Source organism: Agelaius tricolor, unplaced genomic scaffold (genome assembly GCF_023055355.1).
Source record: "Agelaius tricolor isolate 1412-34295 unplaced genomic scaffold, bAgeTri1.0.p SCAF_20, whole genome shotgun sequence".
Classification (NCBI taxonomy): Eukaryota; Metazoa; Chordata; class Aves; order Passeriformes; family Icteridae; genus Agelaius; species Agelaius tricolor.
The window spans coordinates 13,935,158-13,960,542 of NW_027269280.1; the positions used below are offsets into that span (position 1 = coordinate 13,935,158).

Below are 25,385 nucleotides of genomic sequence, written 5' to 3' on the forward strand. Positions count from 1 at the left end.
CCCTTGATAACATGCAAGGTGGGTCTGAACCGAAAAGTGCGTTTCATAGTAGACTTGGGAGTCTCTCTGTTTACTTTGAATTTTATGTCAAAGGGGGTTCTTTTAATAATTCAGGGAGTAAGGGGAAATAGAGCCAGTGCACTTTATTCAACTGCTATTGGTGAATATGTGAGATGGGTTTGAAAAGTGTGAATTTCTGTTTGTTTCTAGTTGTGATTGTGGTTTGCTAGGAGGGGATTTAATGACTGAGTTGGAAGTGTGATTAGTGTTGTGAGGGATGATGGGGAAACTAGTGCCGTTGTGCTGATAAAGCTTATGCTAAAGTGAACCCAGAAGTGCTGGCAGTCCCAGGGCAATATGGAAAACTGCCTCTCCAAATTACTCTGAAGCAACCAGGATAAGCAGTGTTGAATACCCTCTTTCAAGGTTACAGCCTGTTATTGAGTCCCTGTTAAAGTTGGGTCTTTTGGAGACATGTATGTCTCCCTATAACACTCCTATCCTCCTGAAAGGAATGAGGGACTTGTCTTTATAAACAAACTGTGAGTTTGCTGGTAGATAAAACTAGCACTGAAAGATAAAAGAAACAATGGGAAGGATTCCACCGATTGATGAACGGAATGAGAGAGGTTTGTCTTTACCAATAAACTGTAGGTCTGCTGATAAATAAAATTGGATACTGAGAGAAGAAAGAAACAATGAGAAGAACCATAAATTCCATAAGGAACTCCAATGAATGACACAAGAAAAAGACGTACATTAGAAGGGGGTCTTAGGTGTTTTGGGAAGTCTGTACCTCTCAAGTACCTCAGCCAATGGGTAGTGGTATGCCAGCTGGCCGGAGGTGTTTCTAGCCACTTCAGCTATTGGATCTGACTGATCTAACTGATCATTTATTTGATCAGTTAACAGATGATTTCTGAATATGGGATTGTGAAGGCAGTGGACTCGGACAGGGCAACTCACTTTACTGAGGGAACCTTCAAAGGATTATGGCTGCTTTGAGAATTCAGTGGGACCTCCATACCCCTTGGCACCCTCAGAATTCAGGTCAAATAGAAAGAATGAACGTGTCACCAAAACTGTGGTGAGAACAAAAACTTTCCAACAACCATTTTTAGTGTTAAAGAAGCAAGGCATTGCTTTATTCTGGTCAGAATATGCAATAGGAATTTCACCCACACATTGCCAAGATATGCAGAGAAAATCATTCTATGACACATAAATTTTACGAGATTTTCCCCATATTTTATACTGTCAAACCTCATAGAAATTCATTGGTTCAATGTGCATTGGTCCCAAGTTAGGCAGTTCTTAGTATCTGGTTTTCCTATTTACGGATTTCTTCACCTCCAAGTCTAATTTGGTCCTCATTTCTTGGTTCTCTTATCAGTCTTTTCCAGACCCGGTGTCTCCAACCATGCCAGGGGCCAGTGTCTGGGGTTGAAGGTTGCCTATCTGCCAGTATCTGTGTCTCCTGGCTATTCCCAATCTATGTGGGTGTTAAATTCATCAGTTTTCACCCGGTGAAACAGAGTCATTTGAAAATAAACTTCAATTCCTTTTTCCTCTAGACAAAGGTGAACTAACCTGACTAAAGTTACATAAAAAAATGTTAAACCTTATATAATTTCCAACACTCTGTCTCCTTTATGTACACTGGCTTTTCATAGCATGATTTTCTATTCGAAGGGGACACACTAATCCATGGCCTATCCAGAAACCAATTAGGCTTAGCCCTTCCTGAAGGATCAGCCTGGGCTTTGCCACTGCTGAACGTGTGAACTGGGAGGACACCAGGCACGGGGAGGAGTGTGGGAATGGGGGCTGGGGTGTGATGTGGGTCCTGTGCAAGGTGCTGATGACAGCAGCACCTTGTAGGTGTGTGCACCTTGATCTGTACGGCCGGGGCCTGTGAGTCCTGGGTGTCCTGTGTTTGCATCCATGTGTGTGTCTCTGGGATCTGTGTGTCTCTTGAAGTCCAAAACTGGGCAAGAAAATAAAGCTCTATAGTCAGATGGCTACAGAGCAGGTATTTGTTTATTCAGCACTGGGAGTGAGGGGGATCTCTGTGCCGAAAACTCACTCAATCTTCTATAGCCTTCAGTTACATTTTAAAAGTCCTTCCCTGCAATGTCACAATTACAACATATCATTAGCATACTTACATTTGCATAAAGCTGTGTCGTGGTTTTACAAGAGTTTGTTGCTTTCACCAACAAAGAACTTTGTCAGTTCTTCTGTGGTGGTCATCAGTCTTCTGGTGGTCTTTTGATGAAGACTTCTGTAGTCTTCACATTTGAACTTTCTACCTCTATCTTCAGCACATGCCTTGGTGCTTCTTGTTCTACAGTCTAACTTGGTGTTAGCTAATTTTGCAGTTTGCAAGTTCCGTTAGAACTTGCTATCTTGCTCTTGATGGCGTTTGTTATCTTACTTGCCCCACTGTCTTGCTTTTCTTTGCTATCCTGCTTGTTTTACCTGCACATCTTGGTACAATATTACTTGTGGTTAATCTTTTGTTAGATACCACTTAGGACTCACTCTGGGACCTGTGCTTAGCTTCGCTGCTACCTGAATCCACAACGGAGAAAGCAGCAGCCACATCCTGGCTCTGGGCGGGACCCGACTCCGGGGCTGCAGCAGCCGGGCAGGGGCCCCCCGCGGCCCCGGCCAGGCCGCTCCGCCCGACTCGCGGCGGCGCAGGGGGGTGGAGGGCGGGCGCCGGGGGCGAGACGAGGAGGGAGAGCTCCGCCTGTCATTGGTGGGATCCACCCGCGGGGGAGGTGGGGCCGCGGTCTGATTGGTGCTCTCGCTGCGGGGCGCGGTAAGGGAGTTCGCTCTCGCGAGAATCTGGCGCAGCGCGGGAAATTTCTCCCGCGGCGCCGCTGAGGTGCGGCCCGGGCCGGCCGGGATGGGGCTGCGGGACGGCGCCGAGACTGAGCCGGCGCGGCGGGGGCGGCGGCCGGGCGGGCCCCGGGACCTGGCGGACGGCGCCGGGTCCGGCCGTGACGATGCTTCCGCGCTGTCGGCACTCAAGCGCCTGGAGCGGGCACAGCGCACGGACCGGCTGGACGCGCTGTTCGGCTTCGAGCGGCCCGCAGAGCCCGGTGAGCGGACAGGATGGCTCATCAACATGCACCCGGTACGGGCCGGAGCGGCGGGAGGCTAGCAGGCAACAGACGGGGCACGGGATGTTCCGTGGGGAATCCCCCGATAGGGCCTGGGGAGGGGTTTTCCACAGTGACACCCCAGCCGTACCAGGGATGGGAATCCCACGGAGTTATGGCCGGTAGGCCTGGGGGCAGGGGTCCTTTGGGGAGACCCCCGATACAGCCGGGGTGGGGAGGGAGTGTCCCACGGAGATACCACAGATAGGGAGCGCGGGAGGAAGTCCCCTGGGGAGACCCATGGTAGGGCCAAGGAGGCGGTTCCGACAGACAGACCCCGGCCGTACTCGGGGGAGAAGACCCAATGTCCCTGCTGGGCCTCCCATGTTTCCCTGGCACTACCGGGAGGGAAGTCCCACACGGAGACTTCCGGTAAGCCCCGGGGGAAAAGAGTCCCGTGGTGGGGTCCCGGGGTAGTCTCATGGATGGACCTTGTTGAGTCTTGGTGCTCATGGGCAGACGGAGGTGCTGGATGAGGACCGGCAGTCAGTGAGCGCAGTGGACTACTACTTCATCCAGGAGGATGGGAGCCGCTTCAAGGTGGGTGCCGGGGGGGGGGGGGGGGGGGGGGAGACGGGACCAAAGGGATACAGTGTCCCAGGAGAGAACCTGTCACCATTGTCTGTCTGCTCCTTCCTAGGTGGCCCTACCCTACAAGCCCTACTTCTACATTGCTACCCAGAAGGTGAGGAGGGGCAGGGCTGAGCTCCCCAGGAAAGGAGACAGCATCTTGGGGAGCTCAAGACCTGGGCAGCCTGCTTTGGGATGATCTCCTCCCAACAACAGAGATGCACTGCTCAACCCCAGGGTCTCTTGACAGGGCTGTGAGCGGGAAGTGTCCTCCTTCCTCTCCAAGAAGTTCCAAGGGAAGATTGCAAAGCTGGAGACTGTCCCCAAAGAGGACTTGGACTTGGTCTGTATCCCTCTGTGGCTTTTTTTTTTTTGGACCTTGCACAGGTCTAGTGATGTAGGAAGGGATGAGCAGGGAGAGAAAGCAGCATGCTTGACTTAAATCTCCTGATGCTGTGACATCTCAGAAATGTGTTTACTATGGCTAATTGCTTATTAGCAGTAATTTCATTCCTCTCCTTGAACATATCAGTTATTTCAGACAATGCGTTCAGGACATTAATTTCTAGAATTAAAGTGGTTGGAGGAAGGAGGATACTGCAGGAGGGAGGTGCTGCTCATGCTCAACCCATTCTTCCTCTTTTTCCCTGGGTAAATCCCACTTGTGGCTGCACAAGCAGCAGGGCTGGCTGCGCTCTTGCTGTGCTGCTCTTGTGCTCTTGACACACCCACGAGAATCTCTCTTCAGTGCTTTACTGTCCCACCCATCAGCATCTCCTTTTTGGCCAATCCTTCCACCTGCATCAGTCTTGTTGGCCTTCTACCCTTCTCTCATGGTACCTATCCCTGAGCTGCCGTTCTCTTGCTGCTTTGCAGCCAAACCACTTGGTAGGCCTGAAGAGGAACTACATCAAACTGTCCTTCAACACGGTGGAGGACTTGTTGAAGGTGCGGAAGGAAATCTCTCCTGCCGTGAGGAAAAACAGGGAGCAGGACCAGGCGAGTGATGTCTACACGACCATGCTGTCGAGGTGGGATCTCCCCTCAGGGGATTCAGTCAGTCTCTCGTGTTAATAATTCATAGAACTATGGAGTAATTTGGGTTGGAAGGGACCTCTAAAGGCTGTTTAGTCCAACCCACCTGCAATGAGCAGGGACACCTTCCTCTAGACCAGGTTGCCAGTGCTGGGACAGCACTTCTACAGAATCACAGACTGATTTGGGTTGCAAGGGATCTTAAAGATAATCTCATCCACCCTCTTGTCAAGGGCAGGGGCACCTTCCACTAGACCAGACTGCTCCAAACCCTGTCCAGCCTGGCCTTGGACACTTCCAGGCATGGGGCAGCCACAGCTGCTCTGGGCAATTTGTGCCAGTGCCTCACCACACACTTAATAATTAGATCCTCTTGAGAATTTCCTAACTCTCTTCAGAGTTGTTATCTTGCCTAGATGTGACTCCTGCTATGCTTTTCGACCACCCATCTTCGGGGTGGTTCTTCCAGCTCTGTGCTGCACATTAAGAGGCCCCAGAGCTGATGGGATGGGGTTTAGTGGTATCTCTGGTTGCCTGTCATATAGTTTGCCTGTTCCCTGTGAAAGGGTACAGAGAGGCAATGGGCAACCTTACTTCTAATTGTGACCAAGACAGAAGTAATCCAACATTTTGTATTTCTCTCCTGTCCCTGACTCCTGCTGCCAGTGTCACCAGTGCCAGTGGGTGTCCTTGGTAGACTGACACCAGGGGAGGGACTATGCTAGATCTGTTGTTTACAAGAAGAGATGAGCTGGTGGGAGATGTGGTGGTTGAAGGCCGTTTGGGGCACAGTGATCATGAAATTATAGTGTTCTCAATATTTGGTGAAATAAGGAGGAACAGCAATAAAATTTTCACAGTGGACTTCTGGAGTGCAGACTTTGGCCTATTTAGGAGACTTTTTCAAAGAGCTCCTTGGGAAGCAAGAGGAGTCCAGGAGGGGTGGGTGTGCCTCAAAATAGAGATCTTGAGGGCACAGAACAGACTGTCCCTGTGCACTGAAAGATGAGTCGGCAAGGCAAACGTTCAGCCTGGATGGGCAAGGAGGTTTTGAAAGAACTTAGGAATAAAAAGAGCATGTATCGTCTGTGGAAGGAGTGTCTGGTATCTCAGAAAATATTTATGGGGCTTGCTAGGGCATGTGGGAAAAAATTAGAGAGGCCAAAGCTCAGTTATAACTTAATTGGGCAACTTTTGTGAAGGATAATAAAAAATGTTTTTACAAATATCTTAATGGCGAAAAGAAGGGTAAGACCAACCTTGGTTCTCTATTAGATGCAGGAGGGAATTTAGTGACTGCCGATGGGGAGAAGGCAAAGGTCTTTAAAGCCTTCTTTGCCTCAGTCTTTGGTGAGAAGATGGCTTGTCCTCAGGACAGCTGTCCTCTGGCCTGGTAGAGGGTGTCAGGGAGCAGAATGATCCCCCTGTTATCCAGGAGGAGGCTGTCAGAGAACTGCTGAGCCGCTTGGATGTTCATAAATCTATGGGCCCAGATGGGATCCACCCCAGGGTGATGAGAAGCTGGCAGATGAGTTTGCCAATCTGCTCTCCATCATTTACCTGCAGTCCTGGCTCCCTGGTGAGGTTCCAGATGACTGGAAGCTGCCCAATGTGACGCCCATTCACAACAAGAGTGGGAAGGAGGATCCTGGTGATTCTAGGCCAGTCAGTCTAACCTTGGTACCTGGTAAGGTAATGGAACAGTTTAGACTGAGTGTCATCACCCAGCACTTCCAGGATGGCCAGGCTATCAGACCCAGCCAGCAGCGGTTTAGGAGGGTTGGGTCATGTTTGACCAACCTGGTCTCCTTTTATGACCAGGTGACCCCCCTGGTGGATGAGGGAAAGGCTGTGGATGTGTCTATTTGGACTCCAGCAAGGCCTTTGGCACTGTCTCCCACAGCACAGTCCTGGAAAAGCTGCAGCCCAGGGTTGGGACAGGAGCACTCTGTGCTGGCTTCAGAACTGGCTGGATGGCCAGGCCAGAGAGTGGTGGTGAGTGGTGCTGCATCCAGCTGGCAGCCAGGCACCAGTGGTGTCCCTCAGGGCTCTGTGCTGGGGCCAGCTCTGTTCAATCTTTTTATTGACCACATGGATGAGGGGTTTGAGTCTTTCATTAGTAAATCTGCAGATGACACTAAGCTGGGAGCGTGTGTCCATCTCTTGGAAGGTAGGAGGGCTCTGCAGGGAGACCTGGAATGGTTGGAGGGATGGGCAGAGTCCAATAAGATGAAGTTTAATAAGTCCAAGTGCCCAGTCCTGCATTTTGGCCACAATAACCCCCCGCAGCATTCTAGGCTGGGCACAGAGCGTCTGGACAGGGCCCAGGCAGAAAGGGACCTGGGGGTGCTGGTTGACAGCCGGCTGAACGTGAGCCAGCAGTGTGCCCTGGGTGCCAAGAAGGCCAATAGCTCCTGGCCTGTGTCAGGAATAGTGTGGCCAGCAGAACTAGGGAGGTCATTCTTCCCCTGCACTCGGCACTGATGAGGCTGCACCTTGAGTGCTGTGCCCAGTTCTGGGCCCTCAGTTTGGGAAGGACATGGAGATGCTGGAGCACGTCCAGAGGAGGCAACGAGGCTGGAGAGGGGCTTGGAACACAAACCCTGTGAGGAACGACTGAGGGAGCTGGGATTGTTTAGCCTGGAGGAGAGGAGACTCAGGTGACCTTATCACTCTCTACAGCTTCCTGAAAGGTGGCTGTAGTCAGGTGGAGGTTGGTCTCTTTCCCCAGGCAACAACTGACAGAACGAGAGGACACAGTCTCAAGGGAAATTTAGGTTGGATGTTAGGAAAAGGTTTTTTACTGGAAGCGTGATAAAGTACTATAATCATCTGCCCAGGGAGGTGGTGGGGTCACCATCTCTGCATGTGTTTAAAAAAAGATTGGATGTGACACTCAGTGCCAGGGTTTAGTTGAAGTGTTAGGGCTGGGTTTGACTCGATCTTAAAGGTCTCTTCCAACCCAGTGATTCTGTGTGACACATGGATAAGGCAGCTGCTCCCCTCTGCTCTTGCAGTGCACTGAGTGGGGGCAGTCTAAGCACAGATGACGAAGGAGCCTCAAAAAAAATTTCCAACCAGATGGACAACATCGTGGATATGCGGGAGTATGATGTGCCTTACCACGTTCGCCTTTCCATTGATCTGAAGATCCATGTGGTGAGCTTTGCTTTCCCAGTCACACTCCTGAAGCACAGAAAAGTTTTTTCTCTCCAACACCTTTACAAAAGTATTGATGACAATGAGTTCATGTCTAGAGCTCAGTTCTGTTCTGCTGGGCTTCATATTTAATGGCACACAGAAAAGCTACCTGATTAATATGTGGCAATAGTTCAAACTTTTCTTCTGGGCTGCCTGTGATTGCCACAGTTCCATCCCCAGCAGCTGGATGGAGTGACATGGGGATGTGGCCCTGCCATAAGGCACTACCCACCCTCATCTCTCCACAGGCTCACTGGTACAACGTGCGATATCGGGGCAACACCTACCCACCCGAAATCACCCGCCGAGATGACCTTGTGGAGAGGCCGGTGAGCACTGGGCAGGTGTTCTTTGTGCAGATGTTCTGCCCCAATGGACTGGTGTCTGATGTGCTGCCAGTGTAAAACCATGGTGGCAGGGGAAACACTGGGCTTGGGTAGTGATTTTTGGGTTGATAAAGCACTAAAACGATTAACAGGGATGTTCTGGTTCACTTACTGTACCACCACTGGGTTTTATGGGAAACACCCTTTCAGTCAGCTCTGAAATACTTTTTCATGGATTTGGTCCTACCCAGGATCCTGTTGTTCTTGCCTTTGATATTGAAACAACCAAACTCCCTTTGAAGTTTCCTGATGCAGACACAGACCAGATCATGATGATCTCCTACATGATTGATGGGCAGGTAAGAATACTAGGATGGTTTCCTTCAGGCTTGGGCGGCAAAGCCAGGAAGCGGCCCAGCATTACCTTCTAATCCTGCTGTCTCCAGGCTTGCGATGCTGCCAGCTGCATGATGTGTGCCTGTGGGAATGGCATTAATGTCTGGGTGACATTTCATGGAACCCAGCCCAGGTTGTTGGTGCTTCTCTGCAGGACAGAGAACACTGGTGTCCTGTGTTGTCTCTCCATGGCCTCCTTTTCTGATGGTCAATGATGCTTCAGTGGATGACTTCCAAAATGTTGTTCCCCCTTGACAGAAGCTCTGGCTTTCAAGAAAAGCATCCCATTTTTTGGGCAGCATTTTTGAGTTGTCTGTGACTTCAGTCCTCCTAACTGCCTCCTTGTCACCTCCTCAGGGCTACCTGATCACAAACAGGGAGATTGTCTCGGAGAACATTGAAGACTTTGAGTTTACTCCCAAGCCAGAGTATGAGGGTCCATTTTGTGTCTTTAACGAACCAGATGAGGTAAGTCAGTTCTGTTCTGCAGAGTTTTACCTGCCTGGAGCTTTTCTTGGCCAGAGAGCTCATTTTCTGGCAGATTGCCTCCCTGAGGAACCCAGTAAGTCGAGCAGGGCTGTTTGTGCTTTTGTTTCGTGGGAATAAGGGTGAGAGATCAGTTTTGGGCTAGGTGCAGAGGAAAGAGGAAGTGTGGAACAAACTGTGGTATCCACCACCTCCCTGTAGAGGAGATGAAGTTCCTCAAATTACACATCTTTTCTGTTTCATCCCAGGCTCATTTAATCCGGAGATGGTTTGAACACGTCCAGGAGACCAAACCCACCATCATTGTCACATACAACGGAGACTTCTTTGACTGGTAAGATCAGGGATGATGACTAAACTGGCAAGGTGTCACCTGAGCTAGAGGGCAAGGTCAGGTTCCATCCTCAACATTCTTCCATAGCTCAGACAGTGTGGGGAGGTCATGTGACCAGATGTGGGGCAGCCATGTGCTGCACCTCCCCAAATCCTGTCATCATTGGCTTGGCAGTAGGACTTTCTGAAGAGTCCCATCTACTTGCCTGAGCTACTTTTAAACCCTTGGCAATGTGGGAATGTCAGCATATGGATGAATTCAGTCATGGGAGAGCAGAAAGTGGGTCAAAAGAGACCTGGAGGATATTGGAAGAAGTATAAAGATGAGCCTGGAGAAGCAGGAGGAGAGGGACTACAGACCTCTGCCTTCAGATGCAGGATACAAGCAAGGATGTTTGCCTCTTGAACCACAAAATGGTTTGGGTTGGAAGAGACTTTAAAAATCATCTTGTTCCAACCTCACTGCCATGACCAGGCACACCTTCCACTAGACCAGTTTGTTTCAAGTCCTGCCTGGAAGTCTATAAACAGATAAATCACAAGGAAAAATAATTTGGTAGTTTGTAACAAAGTGATTATGGAACCATTGTTAGACATGCAGGAAAATGGCTGTTCTGCTCCTTCTTTTCATGCTGCCTCTTTCCTCAGGCCCTTTGTGGAAGCAAGAGCAGCAGCTCATGGAATTAATATGTATCAGGAAATTGGGTTTCAGAAGGACAGCCAGGGAGAGTACAAAGCATCCCAGTGCATCCACATGGACTGTCTGAGGTACTGAATGTGGCCCCTCTACACATAGCTGTGTCTTTTTCTCTTCAGTTCAGATAAAATACCAATGGTTGTATTTGAATACTGTTCTCATGTTCTGTCTGTTGGAAGCTTTGGGTGTCACCTTCTTTAGCTGTGTAATAATGCATTCCTGTGTTGTCTTCTTTCCCTTGGTGTGCTGCATTCCAAAGGAGCTGCCAAGTCTTCCCCCGAAGGGTTCCTAGACTGCTCTTGCCCTGTAGCCTTGGGTGTTTTATTGATGATTTGGGAGGAGAGAAAAAGGGAGAGGGAAGTGGGTTAAGGTTTGGCCATTGGAGCAGGGAAAGGGACTATAGCCTCACCTACCAGGCTCCTGACATAGAGAGAAGAGGAAAGGACACATGGGAGAGACAGAACTGTAGGGTTTTATGTTGGTTTTCCCCCCTGGAGAGTCTGGGCTCTGGAGCACAGCTGGATGTTCTTGCAGTTCTTGCAGGTGGGGTCTTCAGCGGTGAAATTTTTATCTTAAAGCCAGTGAGGGAGCTGGAAGGTGGAAATTATGAGCAGTGGTGGGGAGATGGACAGTGGGGGTTGTTTTGGTTGGGCTAGCTAAAGTTGGACAGCCTTGTCCAACTGCATCCACTCTTCTTAGATGCTGGGCTGTCCTTGGTGAGAGACATGGTAGTCGAGGTCCCCTTCACAATCTTGACCCTATTTTTGAAGGTCAGGCCTGGTTTCTCTGCACAAACTGGTATTTTCCTGATTCTGTCCAGGTGGGTGAAGAGAGACAGTTACCTCCCCGTGGGAAGTCACAACCTGAAAGCAGCAGCTAAAGCAAAACTGGGTTACGATCCAGTGGAGCTGGACCCTGAGGAGATGTGCCGGATGGCCATGGAGGAGCCTCAGGTATTCTCTCCCTGTGCTCTATGGGAAAACAAGCCTTGAGCAGCTGCATTATGACTGAGTCTATAAGTTAAAGTGGATTTTGAGAAGTTAACTGAATCGGTCTCCCCAGATTTCCCATGCCTTAGAGCTCACAGGGAGAAGGAACAGGATTCCCCTGAAGTGATTCTGGCCTTGGCATTGCACTGTGCATTCTCTGTATTTATTTACATTAGTGTGGGGTGAAAAGCACTAGTGAAATCAGAAACACCATGAAGAACTGAGACCTGCTGGAGGAATAGGAGAGGGTTAGTGCTCCAGGTGTCATAGGCAGGAGGTTCTGCTGAGCCCTGTAGCAGTTTCCTGAGACCCAAACTGGGTGGATTCTGTGCCTTCAGTTCATCTTCCTTCTTCCTTCTAAATTAGAGCTGACATGTTACTGTTTGATTAGAGCTAAAGCAGGATGGCCTCAGAAGCAAACACATTATTCTTTACAACCTAGGCTATGGAGAAATACGCCTTTTCCTTCTTGCTAATAGGAGAATGTCCAGCAGGAAGCAATGAAAGATCATTGTCATTGAACCACTCTCACATGGGATTGGGATTCATTTTCTTCTCTTGTTCCTTGACAGACCCTGGCCACCTACTCAGTGTCTGATGCCGTTGCTACTTACTACATGTATATGAAGTACGTGCATCCCTTCATTTTTGCCTTGTGTACCATCATTCCCATGGAGCCTGATGAGGTGAGTGCTTTCCCAAAATTATCTCTTTTCTGGGTGAAGTACCATGATTCCCACTCTGCAGGGATGCTCTGGCCACAGATCTGATTCCCACTGCCTAGATACTCTGCATGTGTGGCAGGGAGGAAGGGAGGGTGGATTTAGAGGCTGCTCCTTTCTCCTACAGCTGTAGGGTGTTGGGAGACAGGTTCCTATAAGAAGACACCTGACATTTGGCAGTGCAGGGCTGGAGCTAGAAAGCTAGAAAGTATGGCTGATGCTCCATGCTCAGCCAAGTTCACTTGTCAGTGAACTTGTTCAACTTGGCTGTTGTCAGCTGTAGGGAGGATGATGAAGGAAGCTGTCAAGCATGTAGAAGATGTCAGTCTGTTCCCACCTGGTTGAGCTGACAAAGGCACTTGGTGGAGTGGTGCTGTAGATGTGTCACCAGCTGAAGCTGTCCAACTTGTTGTGTGACAGTCCAGTCTTGCCAGTGCTGGGACAGCACTTCTATAGAATCACAGACTGGTTTGGGTTGGAAGGGATCTTAAAGATAATCTCATCCATCCTCCTGTCAAGGGCAGGGACACCTTCCACTAGGCCAGATTGCTCCAAACCCTGTCCAGCCTGGCCTTGGACACTTCCAGGCATGGGGCAGCCACAGCTTCTCTGGGAAACCTGTGCCAGTCCAGTGCCTCACCACACTCACAGGGAAGGAGTTCCTCCTGATATTTAAATCTACTATTTTTGCATTTGAATCCAGATTTGGTTTCTCATGTGCAGGTGTTAAGAAAAGGATCTGGGACACTATGCGAGGCACTGCTGATGGTTCAGGCATATCATGCCAACATCATCTTCCCCAACAAGCAAGAGCAGGAATTCAACAAGCTTACAGAAGATGGACATGTGTTGGACTCAGAGACCTATGTGGGAGGCCATGTGGAAGCACTGGAATCTGGGGTCTTCCGCAGTGACATTCCCTGCCGCTTCAAAATGGTAATGGGCCAGCAGCCAGCCCCTGTCCTCATGGAGTAGCGTGGTGGGGAGGGATAGCATTTCCACTGTTGTTGGCATCTCCAGTGTATCCCTGCTGGTCTTCTAGGGCAGCATCTAGAATCACAGAAATCAGTACGGTTGGAAAAGCCCTTTAATGCTGCCAAGTCCAACTGTTAACCCAACATCCCCAAGGCCACCACTGTCCCCAAGTGCCACATCTGCATGTCTTCTGAACACTTTCAGGGATAGTGATTTCGCCACTGACCTTAACAGGCCATTCCAATGTTTGGCAACCTCCAGGAGACACTTGCTACCTGAAGCTGGGCTGGGATGGAGTAGGAGGAGATCTCTAAGTGGCCATCTGTGCTTCAGTGGGAAAGCAAGCAATCCAGAGCTTGTTGACAGCAGAGGATGGTAGTGAAGTAGGGTTTTGGGTTTGTTTTTCAGCCAGCGTTTCTTGGAAGTTAGGCCTCTGTCACTTGGGGTCCTGTCCTCTCTCAAACTGAGCTGCTTTTGAACCCTTCCTGAGGGCTTTTTACCTGTTTCTGCTACCTTCATCAACTCCCCCAGTGCCTCAACATGTCCCTTACAGCTTAGAGGTCCCCAAGCAAAGCAGGGACAGGGATATGGGGCAGAAGCTGCCGGCCTGCAGCCAGGGACAGCTGCCTACGGCCTCACTGCCATCTCCATGTCCCTGTAGAATCCTGCTGCCTTCGACTTCCTGATGCAGCATGTGGAGAAGACCTTGCAGCACGCCATTGAGGAAGAGGAGGGTCTTCCTTTGGATCAGGTCACTAACTTCCAGGAGGTACAGCACCTGCAGCATGGCTGAGTTGGGCAGGAAACTGGGACTGCAGCTCTAAAATGCTTGTTTGGGTTTGGTTTATGTTCTACAAAGAAAGACCTAAGAAGCCCATCTACAGGCTGAGTCCTGCAGCCCAGCCTGGAGATCAGGGTCTCTGCCCCATCTGAAGAATGCAACTCCTGCTTTTCCCTTCATGGGTTCAACCAGGACCAAAGCTCTGAGAGAGCTGGGAAGAAATTTAGGGAGAAGGCAGACCCCCTCAGATATCCCAAATGCTCTTGTTGCTCTTGTTCCCCACTACAAAAGTGCAGGTTGCCTCTCTCCAAATCCAAGTCTGGAGTTTCTTGGAGTGCAGCACTAGACTGGGGACCTCTGGTCTTTGCTGTTGTCTCCATTAACCCATTTGCACTGAAAAAGTCCTCGATCAAGTCATATTTAGGAAGAAGCTGCTTCCACTTCCCAGGTATCCCTATGGAATAGCTTATTCTGGACATCGAAATCAAAACCTAAAGCAGTGTCGAGGAGACCCTGCTCTGCTCCTTTAGATCCATCCCCAGAGCCTGTGGCGAGTGAGCCTGTGAAGAACCAAATTCAAAAAGTATTTGATTCATTAACTCCTTCCTGCCCTAGTTTCACTTCTCTTTATCTCACCACAGGTTTGTGATGAAATCAAGGCCAAGCTGAATTCCCTGAAGGATGTTCCCAACAGAATTGAGTGTCCTCTTATCTATCATCTGGATGTGGGGGCCATGTACCCCAACATCATTCTGACCAACAGGTTGCAGGTGGGTAACATCAGTCTTGTCTCTCCTAATCTGACTTCCAGATGACCTTGATGGTGCCTCTGGATCCCCTTAAAAGCAAGGGCTGAATTTTCTGCACAGGGTAGGGGAAGCAGATGAGGCTGGGCATGAAATTTGGTCAAGCTGCCATGGAATTGTAGAATCACAGAATTACTTTGGTTGGAAAAGCCCTCTAAGACCATTGAGTCCAACCACTCTGCCAGCATTGCCAAAGTCACCACTAACCCGTGTCCCCAAGTGGCACATTCACATGGCTTTTAAATACTTTCAGGAGAATGCCACTCTGAGCAGCCTGTGCCTGTCTGATCACCCTTTTAGTGAAGGATTTTTCCCTAATATCCAGCCTACCCATCTTCTGGCACAACTTAAGGCTGTTTCCTCACTTGTTCCCTGGGAGCAGAGCCTGATGCCCACCTGGCTCCACCCTCCTGTCAGGGAGTTGTAGGAGCAAGAATATCCTCTCTGAGCCTACTTTTCTCCAGGCTGAGCCCTCAGCTTCCTCAGCTGCTCCTCACCAGACTTGTGCTCACCCCCTTTCCTAGCTCTGTTGTCCTTCTATGGATGGCTAGGTCTTCAGAGACTCAGCTGCAGCTTTAGCTAGAACTCTTCCCAGAAACCTAGCTGTTGTTTTGAGGAGCTTGTGCTCCTGAAAGGCTCTGGAAAGGGGATCTCACTGAGTACTATCTCTGATGTTCACACCTGTGCTCTCCTGCCACTCAGCACCTGTTCTGGCATGAGTTGTCATTTGGAGACCTGTCCCCTCTAACACCTGTGTGTCTGTTACTGCATCCAGCCCTCTGCCATGGTGGATGAGGCCACATGTGCTGCCTGTGACTTCAACAAGCCAGGTGCCAACTGTCAGCGCCGGATGACGTGGCAATGGAGAGGAGAGTTCAGTAAGTACAGCCCACAGAGATGGAGCCAAATTCCTGCTTCTCCTCTGAGAGACTGATCACTGCCCTTCTCTGCAGTGCCTGCCAGCCGCAGTGAGTACCACCGCATCCAGCAGCAGCTGGAGTCGGAGAAGTTCCCTCCCTTGTTCCCTGATGGACCACCCCGTGCCTTCCATGAGCTTTCCCAGGAAGAACAAGCCAAATATGAGAAAAAGCGCCTAGCAGGTAAAAAAATCAAGGTCATGATCCTGGCAGTGTTTTACAATGTGGACCACGAGCGGTATTCAGCAGTAGTGACCCCTCCTAGGGCTGTGGGGTGAGGTCAGGCTGGTCTCAGAACATCTCCAGGATCCCAACAGACTCATGCGTGCTTCCTACAAGGAGCCAGGCACTGATACCTCTGTCAGTGGTACCCCTTTCTCTTGGAGAGCCATGGATTTTAGCTGAAATATGAATGGCTCCATTTTTTTGTCTGGCTGCTAAATAAAGCCAGTTAATGAAAGAGAAACATCACATTATCCTATCACCTGGAGGGAAGCTGTCCAGCAGAACCACCCAACTGGCTGGGGGCAGAGCCTGGGTTTGTAGCTGGGCCATATGATTAGTTTGTTTAACCCCTAGCCCTCCACCTCCATAAAGAGGTGCTGCATCTTTCCATACTGGGATCTTCCTCTCTCTTTGCAGTAGGACTGTCCCCCTATCCCTACTCTGTTCATCCCTCTGTAACAGGGCAGCCATCCCTGACAACCTCCCTCTGCCTCCTCCCTTGACCAGATTACTGCCGCAAGGCGTACAAGAAGATCCATGTCACCAAGGTGGAGGAGCGAGTCACCACCATCTGCCAACGAGAAAACTCTTTCTACGTGGACACGGTGCGAGCATTCCGGGACCGCCGATATGAGTTCAAGGGGCTGCACAAGGTACCAGGCTTGGATGCTGGTCAAATTGTCTTGCCAAGCCTGGGGACCTCTTGTGCCTTGCTGAAAACTTTAAAGGATTACTCTGTTGGCTTCCCACTGATAGAGGGCAAGGTTGTATTGATTATTGGGAAGAAAATCTTCCCTGTGAGGGAGATAAGGTGCTGGCACAGGTTGACCAGAGAAGCTGTGGCTGGCCCATCCCTCCAAGTGTCCAAAGCCAGTTGGGTTAGATGGGACTTAAAGCAACCCAGTCTAGTAAAAAGGTGTTCCTGCCCAAGGCAGGGAGTGGGATGAGATGAGCGTTAAGGTGCCTTCCACCCCAAACTATTCTAGGAGGCCCAGGGGCTCTGTGTCTGGCAGAGTTAATTAAAGAGCCTGTTGCTTTGCAGTTCCTCCCTGTTGCCTCTTTTGCCATGACTCCCAGGCCTGACAGAGAGGCTTTTCCTTAACACTGGTGGTTCTGTTGTTAGCTGGGCGTGATGGATTGCATCAGGCAGTGTATTGAGTTCTTCCCTGCACACATATGGTGCAGCACAGCTGGTGCTGCTTGAATTCCGATCAATGATGGGAGCTGCAAGTCTCTTCTGACAACTGACAAAGTGCCTCTGGCCAACCCCTCCTGTGCTGCAAAAGAAAATGGGATGTTTGACTCATGATGCTGATCTTTGGCAAAGATATTCCTGTAGAGCTGCAATGCTATGCTGGGACTGAGTGGAAACCAGTTGGGTGCCGCCAGCAGTGATATGTGGAATTGTCCTGACTCTGCCCTTGGCATGCAGGTGTGGAAGAAGAAGCTGTCTGCAGCAGTGGAGACCGGAGATGCCTCTGAAGTGAAACGCTGCAAGAACATGGAGATTCTCTATGACTCCCTTCAGCTGGCCCACAAGTGCATCCTCAACTCCTTCTATGGATATGTCATGCGGAAAGGGTAAGTCTCCCCTGAGCCATCCAGGATCCTCTAGAGAGGACCCTTGGAAACCAGGATTGTCCTGCTGCGGTAGTCACTTCCTGAAGCACCAAGATGAGAGTAGGTCCTGCCTGTAACACTCTTCTCTTGCTTCTACCCACTACTTCTCATCCTGGAGACTCTTACCAGACATTAAATGATGGAAATCTTGTCAGTAAGTGGGTTTTCAGCTTTTCTGGAGCATGATAAGTATAGAATTTCATAGGAGAACAATGCCCAGTGTTGTGTTTCTTGCCCTTCTTCCCCTAGAGATCCTCCTGCCATAGCTGGGTTTTGGAGGGGGTATGTCATTGTTTTAACTCTGACTCCTCTGCTCACAGAGCTCGCTGGTACTCCATGGAAATGGCTGGCATTGTCTGCTTCACAGGGGCAAATATCATCACCCAGGCCAGAGAGCTGATCGAGCAGATTGGGTAAGTGTGCTGAGCTGAAGAAGGTCCATCTGCATCTAGGACAGATGTGGGAGCCTGTTAAACACTCGAGTTTTCAGAGAGATGGAACACATTTCCTGTGAGGAAGAAGGGCTGAGAAAGCTGGGGGTTTTCATCCTGGTGAAGAGAAGGCTCCAGGAAGACCTTAGAGCCCCTTTAAGTGCTTAAAGAGATTCCAAGAAAGATGCAGACAGATTTTGGGCAACAGCCAGGAGTGGTGGAACAAGAGGGAGTGGCTTCCCATTGCCAGAGGGCAGTGTTAGATGGGATATTGGGAAGAAATTCTCTGCACAAGTTGCCTGGAGAAGCTGTGGCTGCCCCTGCATCCCTGGAAGTGTTTCAAGGCCAGGTTGGACAGGGCTTGGAGTAACCCTGGTCTAGCGAAAGTTGTCCCTGCCCATGACACAGAGTTGTTGGAATGTGATGAGTTTTAAGGTCCCTTCCAACCTCAAGTGATCTGTGATTCTCTGATTCTATGAGCATTCAGATTCCTGACACTGCTGTTGTATTTGAGGATTCACTTTGCAGAAAGGAACAGTGGATGGAACAGGCTGCTGCTTAGTAGGGGACACAGAACTGATCCTTGCCTCCCATCCACTCTGCTCCTGACAGTGGCCTGCCTTCCTTCCTTCCTTCCTTTCTTCCCTAGGAGACCTCTAGAACTGGATACCGATGGGATTTGGTGTGTCCTTCCCAACAGTTTCCCAGAGAACTTTGTCATCAAGTCAACCAATATCAAGAAGCCAAAAGTAACCATCTCTTACCCAGGTGCCATGCTGAACATCCTGGTGAAAGTGAGTCTGGCACCTGTCCAGGCCAGCTCTGCAGCCTGGGAAAAGGAGATGGAGAGCTGATGAGTTGGGAGAACCCCTCTTCCATCTCCACTCCCTATGCAGTGGGTGAGATGTTGGGGGTGATGGCCCTGGAGAGCATCTGAGTGGAGAAAGAGGCTCAATATCCTCCCCAGAGAGGGGGGTCTGTAAGAGGCCAGGGTAGGTGCATGCTTACTTGTGCTGTTAGGGAGTCCAGCACAAGGTCTAAACCTATGCTCTGCTTACTCCAGGCTCTATAAGAGAAGAAAATATCATTTTAGGGTCCAAAGCCTTTTTCTTCTCAACAGGCAGGAAAGGTGCTTTGACTTTTGAGTCCTAAATTGTGCTATAGCTCCCAGAGGGGTGCTCAGGTGTCCCTTTGGGCAGGGTGTGTCCCAGGGGCATCCCCTGGTGTGACCTGATAGCTGTAGATTGAAACTGTTCTCCTGGGGCTGTGCCACAGGAAGGCTTCACAAATGACCAGTACCAGGAGCTGCAGGATCCAGCCTCACTCACCTACATCACGCGCTCAGAGAACAGCATCTTTTTTGAAGTGGATGGTCCATACCTGGCTATGATCCTTCCAGCCTCCAAAGAGGAGGGCAAGAAGCTGAAGAAAAGGTGAGATTTCAAAGCTTGAAATATTGTCTCTTCCCCTGAGTTGAAAGACTAAAGATCTCGTTGCCTTTGTACATGTGGGGCATGTTGGTCCTTGCCTCCAGAGCCAGCAGCATTTGACTCACTAGCTTAAAATTACAAGTTCCTTATGTCAGATCATTGAACGTAGCTACTACAGCAGTAAATTTTAGCAGATAACAGGAAAATTACATTTCTCCAGCCTAGTGGCATCTGCCTGTTTGGCTCTGAGGTGTGCAGGAGAACATTGACTTTGCTTCTGAGGATTTCTAATACTGCTTCTATTCAATCCAATCTGTTTAAACTTAGCAGTTCCTGCCTTCCTATTTTTCAAGTGTTAACTGACTTCCAGTAACACTTCTCCTATGTATTTCCCCTTCTCTCTCCATCTGTAAGTAGGATTGGTTCTGCCATTACTGTCACATTATAGTTGTATAGTTGTACCCAAACTTCACTGATTTCTCAACGACCACCTCCTAACCAAGAATGTGAGCTAGAGCACTAACATCCATTATTTTGGGTGGCAGCCCACAGACCTGGATCTGACTCCAAAACATGCAGTTGCTGTCCCCAGCACTCTCTGTCCTCACAATTCTGAACATTTTTGTGCTTAATCCCTGACAGGACAAGGTTCAGCACACACCATTCCCTACCAGTGCCCCTCTCCAGGATTCAGACCCTTCTGCAGGAGTCAAAGTGTTGCTCAGCTCTGAGTGGGCTGTGTTTGTACTACTCCCCTCAGGAGCTCTGGATTCCTATAGTTTAGGTGTCTAAGAAAGGGCATTTATTTCCTGGTCACTCTCCAAGCACAGCAGCCTGGAGATGGCTGCAGGCACGGTGGTCGGTGGAGGAAGGAAAGGTTGTGCTGTTGGGAATGTGGGTAGGTGGGAGAAGGGCTGGCCAAGCAGGTTTGAGCATCCCCTCTTCTCACTGGTTATTCCCACAATGGTGATTTGGGGTTTTTTTTTGAGACATACAGATAATTTTCAGGGCTGTAAAAGGCAAAACAATGCAAGAAAAGAAAAGGCAAGAGGGAGGAATGTTCCCTTAAGTGTGTCATGGCTGCATCCAGTTTTCTCTCAACCTCTCTGCCAGCATTGGAGTTGCCAGTTTCCTGCTTTCTAAATCTCTTCCTAATATCTTCATTTCCCCTCTTGGGCTCTCATCTCCTTCCCTGGACCTGCAGCACAGACCCTCCGTGCTGCATCAAGGTTTGGCGTGCTCAGCACAAGAAATCATGGAGCTGCTGGATTGAGTCCAGAGGAGGCCGTGGAGATGCTCCAAGGGCTGGAGCCCCTCTGCTCTGGAGCCAGGCTGGGAGAGCTGTGGGTGTTTACATGAGGAAAGCTGCAGGGAACGCTCAGAGCCCTTCCCAGGGCCTAAAGGAGCTCCGAGAGAGCTGCAGGGGGACTCTGGACGAGGGCTGAGAGGGAAAGGACAAGGGGGAATGGCTTCCCACTGCCAGAGAGCAGGGTTAGATGAGATATTGGGAAGGTATTCTTCTCTGTGAGGGTGGTGCAACACTGGCACAGGATGCCCAGAGAAGCTTTGGCAGCTCCACAGTGTTCCAGGCCAGCCTGGACAGGGCTTGGAACCACCTGGCCTAGTGGAAGGTGTCCTGCCCATGGCAGGAGCATGGGATTGGATTATCTTAAAGATCACTTCCCCTGTGGTTCGATGAATCAGTGTGGATGATCTGGGTCAAGAGCTGAGGTCCTTTTCTAGACCAAGGTAAAATGGTTGCTAGAGAAGCTGTAGATACTTGAGATTATCCAGGTGCAGCTGTAGCTCATTTGAACATGCTGGATAGTGGCACAAAGGCATGGGGAGAAGCACCCTGGCAGGAGGGACACCGGTGGCACCCTGAGGGATGTGTCCCTTGGTGTAGGCCAGGTTTATTCACACTCTCTCCTAGGTATGCCGTGTTCAACGAGGATGGGTCCCTGGCTGAGCTGAAGGGGTTTGAGGTGAAACGCCGGGGAGAACTGCAGCTGGTGAAGATATTCCAGTCATCTGTGTTCGAAGCCTTTCTGAAAGGGAGCACCCTGGAGGAGGTCTATGCTTCCGTGGCCAAGGTGGCCGATTACTGGCTGGATGTGCTTTACAGCAAGGTAGGCACAGCTCAGCAAGTCTGCACTCCAAGGTGGAACCTGGGAAGGAGCATCTGAGCTGGTCAGGCACTGTGGGAGGGTGGACTTTGCTTGCACAGAGTCAGTGGTCTCCTGTGCCACTTTAACACTCAGTCACTTTACAGATGACACTGAGCTGGGTGGGAGTGTGGATCTACTGGAAGGCAGGAAGCCCTGCAGAGGGAACTGGACAGGCTGGATCCCTGTGCCAAACCCAGTGGTGTGAGGTTCAACAAGGTCAAGTGCCAGGTCCTGCACAGGGGTCACAACAACCCCGTGGAATGCTCCATGCTGGGGGCAGAGGCTCTGGAAAGGCACCTGACAGGAAAGGATCTGGGGGTGCTGATCAACAGTGACTAAACACATGCCCAGGTAGACAAGAAGGGCAATGGTACCTGGCCTGTACCAGCCATAGCGTGGCAAACAGGACCAGGGCAGTAACCATCCCCCTCTGCTGGACACTGGTGAGGCACCTTGAACCCCTCATGACAAGAAAGACCTTGAGGGGCTGGAGCATGTCCAGAGAAGGGAAAAGAGCTGGGGAAGTGGCTGGAATGCAAGTCTAATGAGGAGCAGTTGTGGGGGCTCAGCCTGGAGAAGAGGAGATTCAGGGAGGACATTCTTACTCTACAACTCCCTGACAAATAGGACGGAACCACGTGGGACGTTCAACTCCCACAATCCATGTACAACTCCCAGCGTGGGAGTTGGGCACTTCTCCCAGGGAACAAATGACAGGATTAGAGGAAACAGCCTCAAATTGCAGCAGGGGAGGTTTAGGTTGAGTAATAGAGAAAATTTCATCTCCAAAAGGATTGTACAGCTCTGACACAGTCTGCCCATGGCAGTGGTGGAATCCCTATCCCTGGAGGAATGTATAAGCTGTGTGGATGTGACACTTGTGTACATGGTTAGTGGTGGCTTTGGTACTGCTGGGGGAATGGTTTGACTTGGTGATACTAGAGGGCTTTTCAACCCAAATGATTCTGTGATTCTGTGAGATAAGGGGGTGGGAGGGAACAAGAGTCCTAACTGGGACCTGCTGGTCCAGGGGCATGATGTTCATCATAAATTCTCATCAGGTTGAACAAAGACACCGGTCACGTGTCAGGAACTCTTTACTTTTTATTGTACAGTCACTGTAACTCCAGCAACCAGCCCACTGCATCAACTCAAAAGGTGTTAGTCAACAAGCCAATTCTTACAATAGACTTCCACGAGAGTGGCAGCAAACAAGCCCTTAATTTTTCAATAAGCTCTCAACTCCCACCACAAGCTCCTCAAAATGCACCGGCTCACAAGCCACAATAGACCACCAGTATTCAATGGTACTGGCTAACAAGCTGCAACACACCATCACACAAAGGTGCTGGTGCATGAGCCACAACACCACTACTCAAAGGTCCTGGCTAACAAGCCACAACACACCTTTACACAAGCTCTCCATTCCCACAACAGGGTTCAATACCAAGTATGAAGTAGAATATGATGGCCCTTTGCTCAAGCAAAGCAAGGGAAGAAAACAAAGAATATCACTAGTCCTTAGATCTGTGTTGGTCTTGCTTTGGTCATGCCATATGGATGGTCGAGAGCTGGGGCAAACAATGAGACAAAGAAAGTGGAAGAGAAAGAGAGGAGAAAAAGAAGAGAGGGGGACCTATTCATGCACAGCAAGCCCTTCTTCTGGATGTGTGTTGGAGAGTGGACTAAGCCTGAGTCTTAAGGCGTAGCAGGGAATTGGCTCAGAACACCACTGCCACACCTCTGTGGGACACTCTCTTCCAATCACACCTTTCCTGTAGCAATACTCAGAATGTTTGAGACAAAACATGTTTAGTTCTGATCCTCTAGTCCTTAGTTTTGTGATGCTGTTTTACAACAAATTCTTGGTGAGCCTAACTTTGTATGCACAACACAAAGCTGTACTGCCACAGCTGGGCTGATGCAATTGATGCCAACCTGAAACCCACACACCCTCTTCTATAGATCCCACTGGCAGCTGCACCAGGAAGCAATTCCCAGGCTCCCAGTAAAGAGACACAGCAGCTGTGTGTGGTGTTCCCTCTTTCTAACAGCAGCAAAGTTTGATCATTAGTTCTTGCTGACTTTGGGCTTTTCCCTGGCCTTCAGGCTGCCAACATGCCTGATTCAGAGCTGTTTGAGCTCATCTCAGAGAACCGGTCCATGTCACGCAAACTGGAGGACTACGGGGAGCAGAAGTCCACCTCCATCAGCACTGCCAAGCGCCTGGCAGAGTTTTTGGGGGACCAGATGGTGAAGGATGCAGGACTGAGCTGCCGTTTCATCATTTCCAAGAAACCAGAAGGGTCTCCTGTCACCGAGAGGTAACCCCACCTGGAGGGGCCAGGGCTTCTGGCAGGGTGTGAGAAACCCAAGAGGGGATGCACAGGCAGCAAGAAGGGAGGGAGGTGGAATACATGACCAGGTGATCACCTGAATCTGGCATAGGCCATGAGCAGGGCAGTGTGTAACACTGGACAGCCCAGTGGCCTCACAGGAGTTTAGGAGAAGCCTGGAGGATCTCCACAGGCTGGGAAAGTAGATTGTGGGGTGCTGGGACATTGATTCCCTGCCTTCTTCAGGGCCATCCCCCTTGCCATCTTCCAAGCTGAGCCCAGTGTGCGCAAGCACTACCTCCGGAAATGGCTGAAGAGCCCCTCGCTGCAGGACTTCAACATCCGTGCGGTGAGTGAGGCATCCCTGCAGATGATACCACATCTGGGACACGGGTTCATCCTGTTGGAGAGACAGCCTGGGTGGTGGCTTCCTGTGCTCATAAAGCAGGGGGCTGGGGTGAGGGTGCTACTGGGATGTTTGATCCTGTGTCTGGAGGCCCTTCTGCTTGGCTTTCTTCTCTGCCCAAGCTCTGCCCTCTTTCCAGATCCTGGACTGGGACTACTACATTGAGAGGCTGGGCAGCACCATCCAGAAAATCATCACCATTCCTGCAGCCCTGCAGCAGGTATAGGGCAGTGAGGGGGTGGACAGGAGGAAGGATTTCTGCAGGGGACTCAGTGTGATTTGGAGCTATTCTGCAGGTAAAGAACCCAGTGCCACGGGTCCGACACCCAGACTGGCTTCACAAGAAGCTTCTGGAGAAGAATGATGTGTACAAACAGAAAAAAATCAATGAGCTTTTTGTTTCAAAAGGCAAGAAACAGGTAAAGAGGGGGAGGGAAAGGTGCTGGCAGTGCCAGTGGGGCTTTTCTCTTGCAGCCCCCATCCTCCTGCTCTCCTTGCTCTCTCAGATTCTTGCCAACCTGCCTGTGGAGGGGACACTCAGCTCACAGGTCAGTGATATAGAGGACTTTGGGGCTGTCAAGATCCCTCTGCCACTGGTTCCCATTGCAAATAAGCGGAAGCGCATCCCTGCAGCAGAGGAAAGCCAGGAGCTGTCCCAGGACCTGGAGCTGTCCCAGTCCTGGCGAGAGATCCTGGGCCCACCTCCGTCCCTTGGCACCACCAAGGTAGGTGAAGCAGATTGTGCAGGGGATGCCCCAGGATTGTACTCATCCATCCAAGCTTGGGTACTTCCAGGAGCAAGCTGCGGGTTTCACAGCTGCACTCTGAGAACCCACACTCTGAACACACATGGTTCTGGGATACAAAGAGAAATGCAACCAGGAGACAGAAAAGCAATCGCTGATAGAGAAAAGGGGGTGGTGGCTTCACAGCTGGGGCAGAACATGACGTGTGAGACTGGGGGCTGGAGGCCTAGGCTGTATGGTGTGATGTTGTGGGGCTGGGACGCTTTTGCTGATTTCTTTCTTACGGTCACCCCACTCAGGAGGAGCGTCTGGTCTGGCTGCGCTTCCACCAGAAGAAGTGGGAGCTGCAGGCTCGGCAGCGGCAGGAGCGGAGGAAGAGGCGGCGGCTGGAGGATGGTGAGGTGGTGGCGGGCAGAGGAGTGGTCCGCGATGCCCTCTCCAAAGGACTGAGCAGTTACCTGCGCCGGACAGCGCGCAGCATCCTGGACTTGCCCTGGCAGGTCGTGCAGGTACTGGGGAGGGGACCTGCCACAGAGCAGCTTGGGGCACAAGCCTCACATTTACGCTCTGTGGTCAAACGGTGAAGTTCAGGAGCCCTGACCTACCCCATGTAAGTGTT

At 50.5% G+C, this 25,385-nt stretch overlaps 1 protein-coding gene across 1 annotated transcript in view; it reads left to right on the plus strand.

Moving 5' to 3' along the window:
• The first annotated feature begins 2,903 nt into the window (after nucleotides 1-2,903).
• Nucleotides 2,904-25,385, plus strand: part of POLE (DNA polymerase epsilon, catalytic subunit) — a 34,663-nt gene continuing 12,181 nt past the window's right edge. The window contains exons 1-30 of the mRNA XM_071445832.1: nucleotides 2,904-3,145; nucleotides 3,630-3,710; nucleotides 3,811-3,855; nucleotides 3,991-4,083; nucleotides 4,617-4,771; nucleotides 7,793-7,934; nucleotides 8,225-8,305; nucleotides 8,554-8,661; nucleotides 9,056-9,166; nucleotides 9,433-9,518; nucleotides 10,166-10,285; nucleotides 11,035-11,167; nucleotides 11,776-11,889; nucleotides 12,649-12,861; nucleotides 13,562-13,669; nucleotides 14,323-14,451; nucleotides 15,263-15,365; nucleotides 15,441-15,587; nucleotides 16,137-16,282; nucleotides 17,062-17,210; nucleotides 17,570-17,662; nucleotides 18,330-18,474; nucleotides 18,956-19,113; nucleotides 21,044-21,239; nucleotides 23,388-23,602; nucleotides 23,861-23,963; nucleotides 24,160-24,240; nucleotides 24,317-24,439; nucleotides 24,527-24,745; nucleotides 25,066-25,275. Of these exons, the coding sequence (XP_071301933.1) occupies nucleotides 2,915-3,145; nucleotides 3,630-3,710; nucleotides 3,811-3,855; nucleotides 3,991-4,083; nucleotides 4,617-4,771; nucleotides 7,793-7,934; nucleotides 8,225-8,305; nucleotides 8,554-8,661; nucleotides 9,056-9,166; nucleotides 9,433-9,518; nucleotides 10,166-10,285; nucleotides 11,035-11,167; nucleotides 11,776-11,889; nucleotides 12,649-12,861; nucleotides 13,562-13,669; nucleotides 14,323-14,451; nucleotides 15,263-15,365; nucleotides 15,441-15,587; nucleotides 16,137-16,282; nucleotides 17,062-17,210; nucleotides 17,570-17,662; nucleotides 18,330-18,474; nucleotides 18,956-19,113; nucleotides 21,044-21,239; nucleotides 23,388-23,602; nucleotides 23,861-23,963; nucleotides 24,160-24,240; nucleotides 24,317-24,439; nucleotides 24,527-24,745; nucleotides 25,066-25,275 (4,038 nt within the window). The 5' untranslated portion in view covers nucleotides 2,904-2,914. The remainder of the gene's footprint in view (nucleotides 3,146-3,629; nucleotides 3,711-3,810; nucleotides 3,856-3,990; nucleotides 4,084-4,616; nucleotides 4,772-7,792; nucleotides 7,935-8,224; nucleotides 8,306-8,553; nucleotides 8,662-9,055; nucleotides 9,167-9,432; nucleotides 9,519-10,165; nucleotides 10,286-11,034; nucleotides 11,168-11,775; nucleotides 11,890-12,648; nucleotides 12,862-13,561; nucleotides 13,670-14,322; nucleotides 14,452-15,262; nucleotides 15,366-15,440; nucleotides 15,588-16,136; nucleotides 16,283-17,061; nucleotides 17,211-17,569; nucleotides 17,663-18,329; nucleotides 18,475-18,955; nucleotides 19,114-21,043; nucleotides 21,240-23,387; nucleotides 23,603-23,860; nucleotides 23,964-24,159; nucleotides 24,241-24,316; nucleotides 24,440-24,526; nucleotides 24,746-25,065; nucleotides 25,276-25,385) is intronic.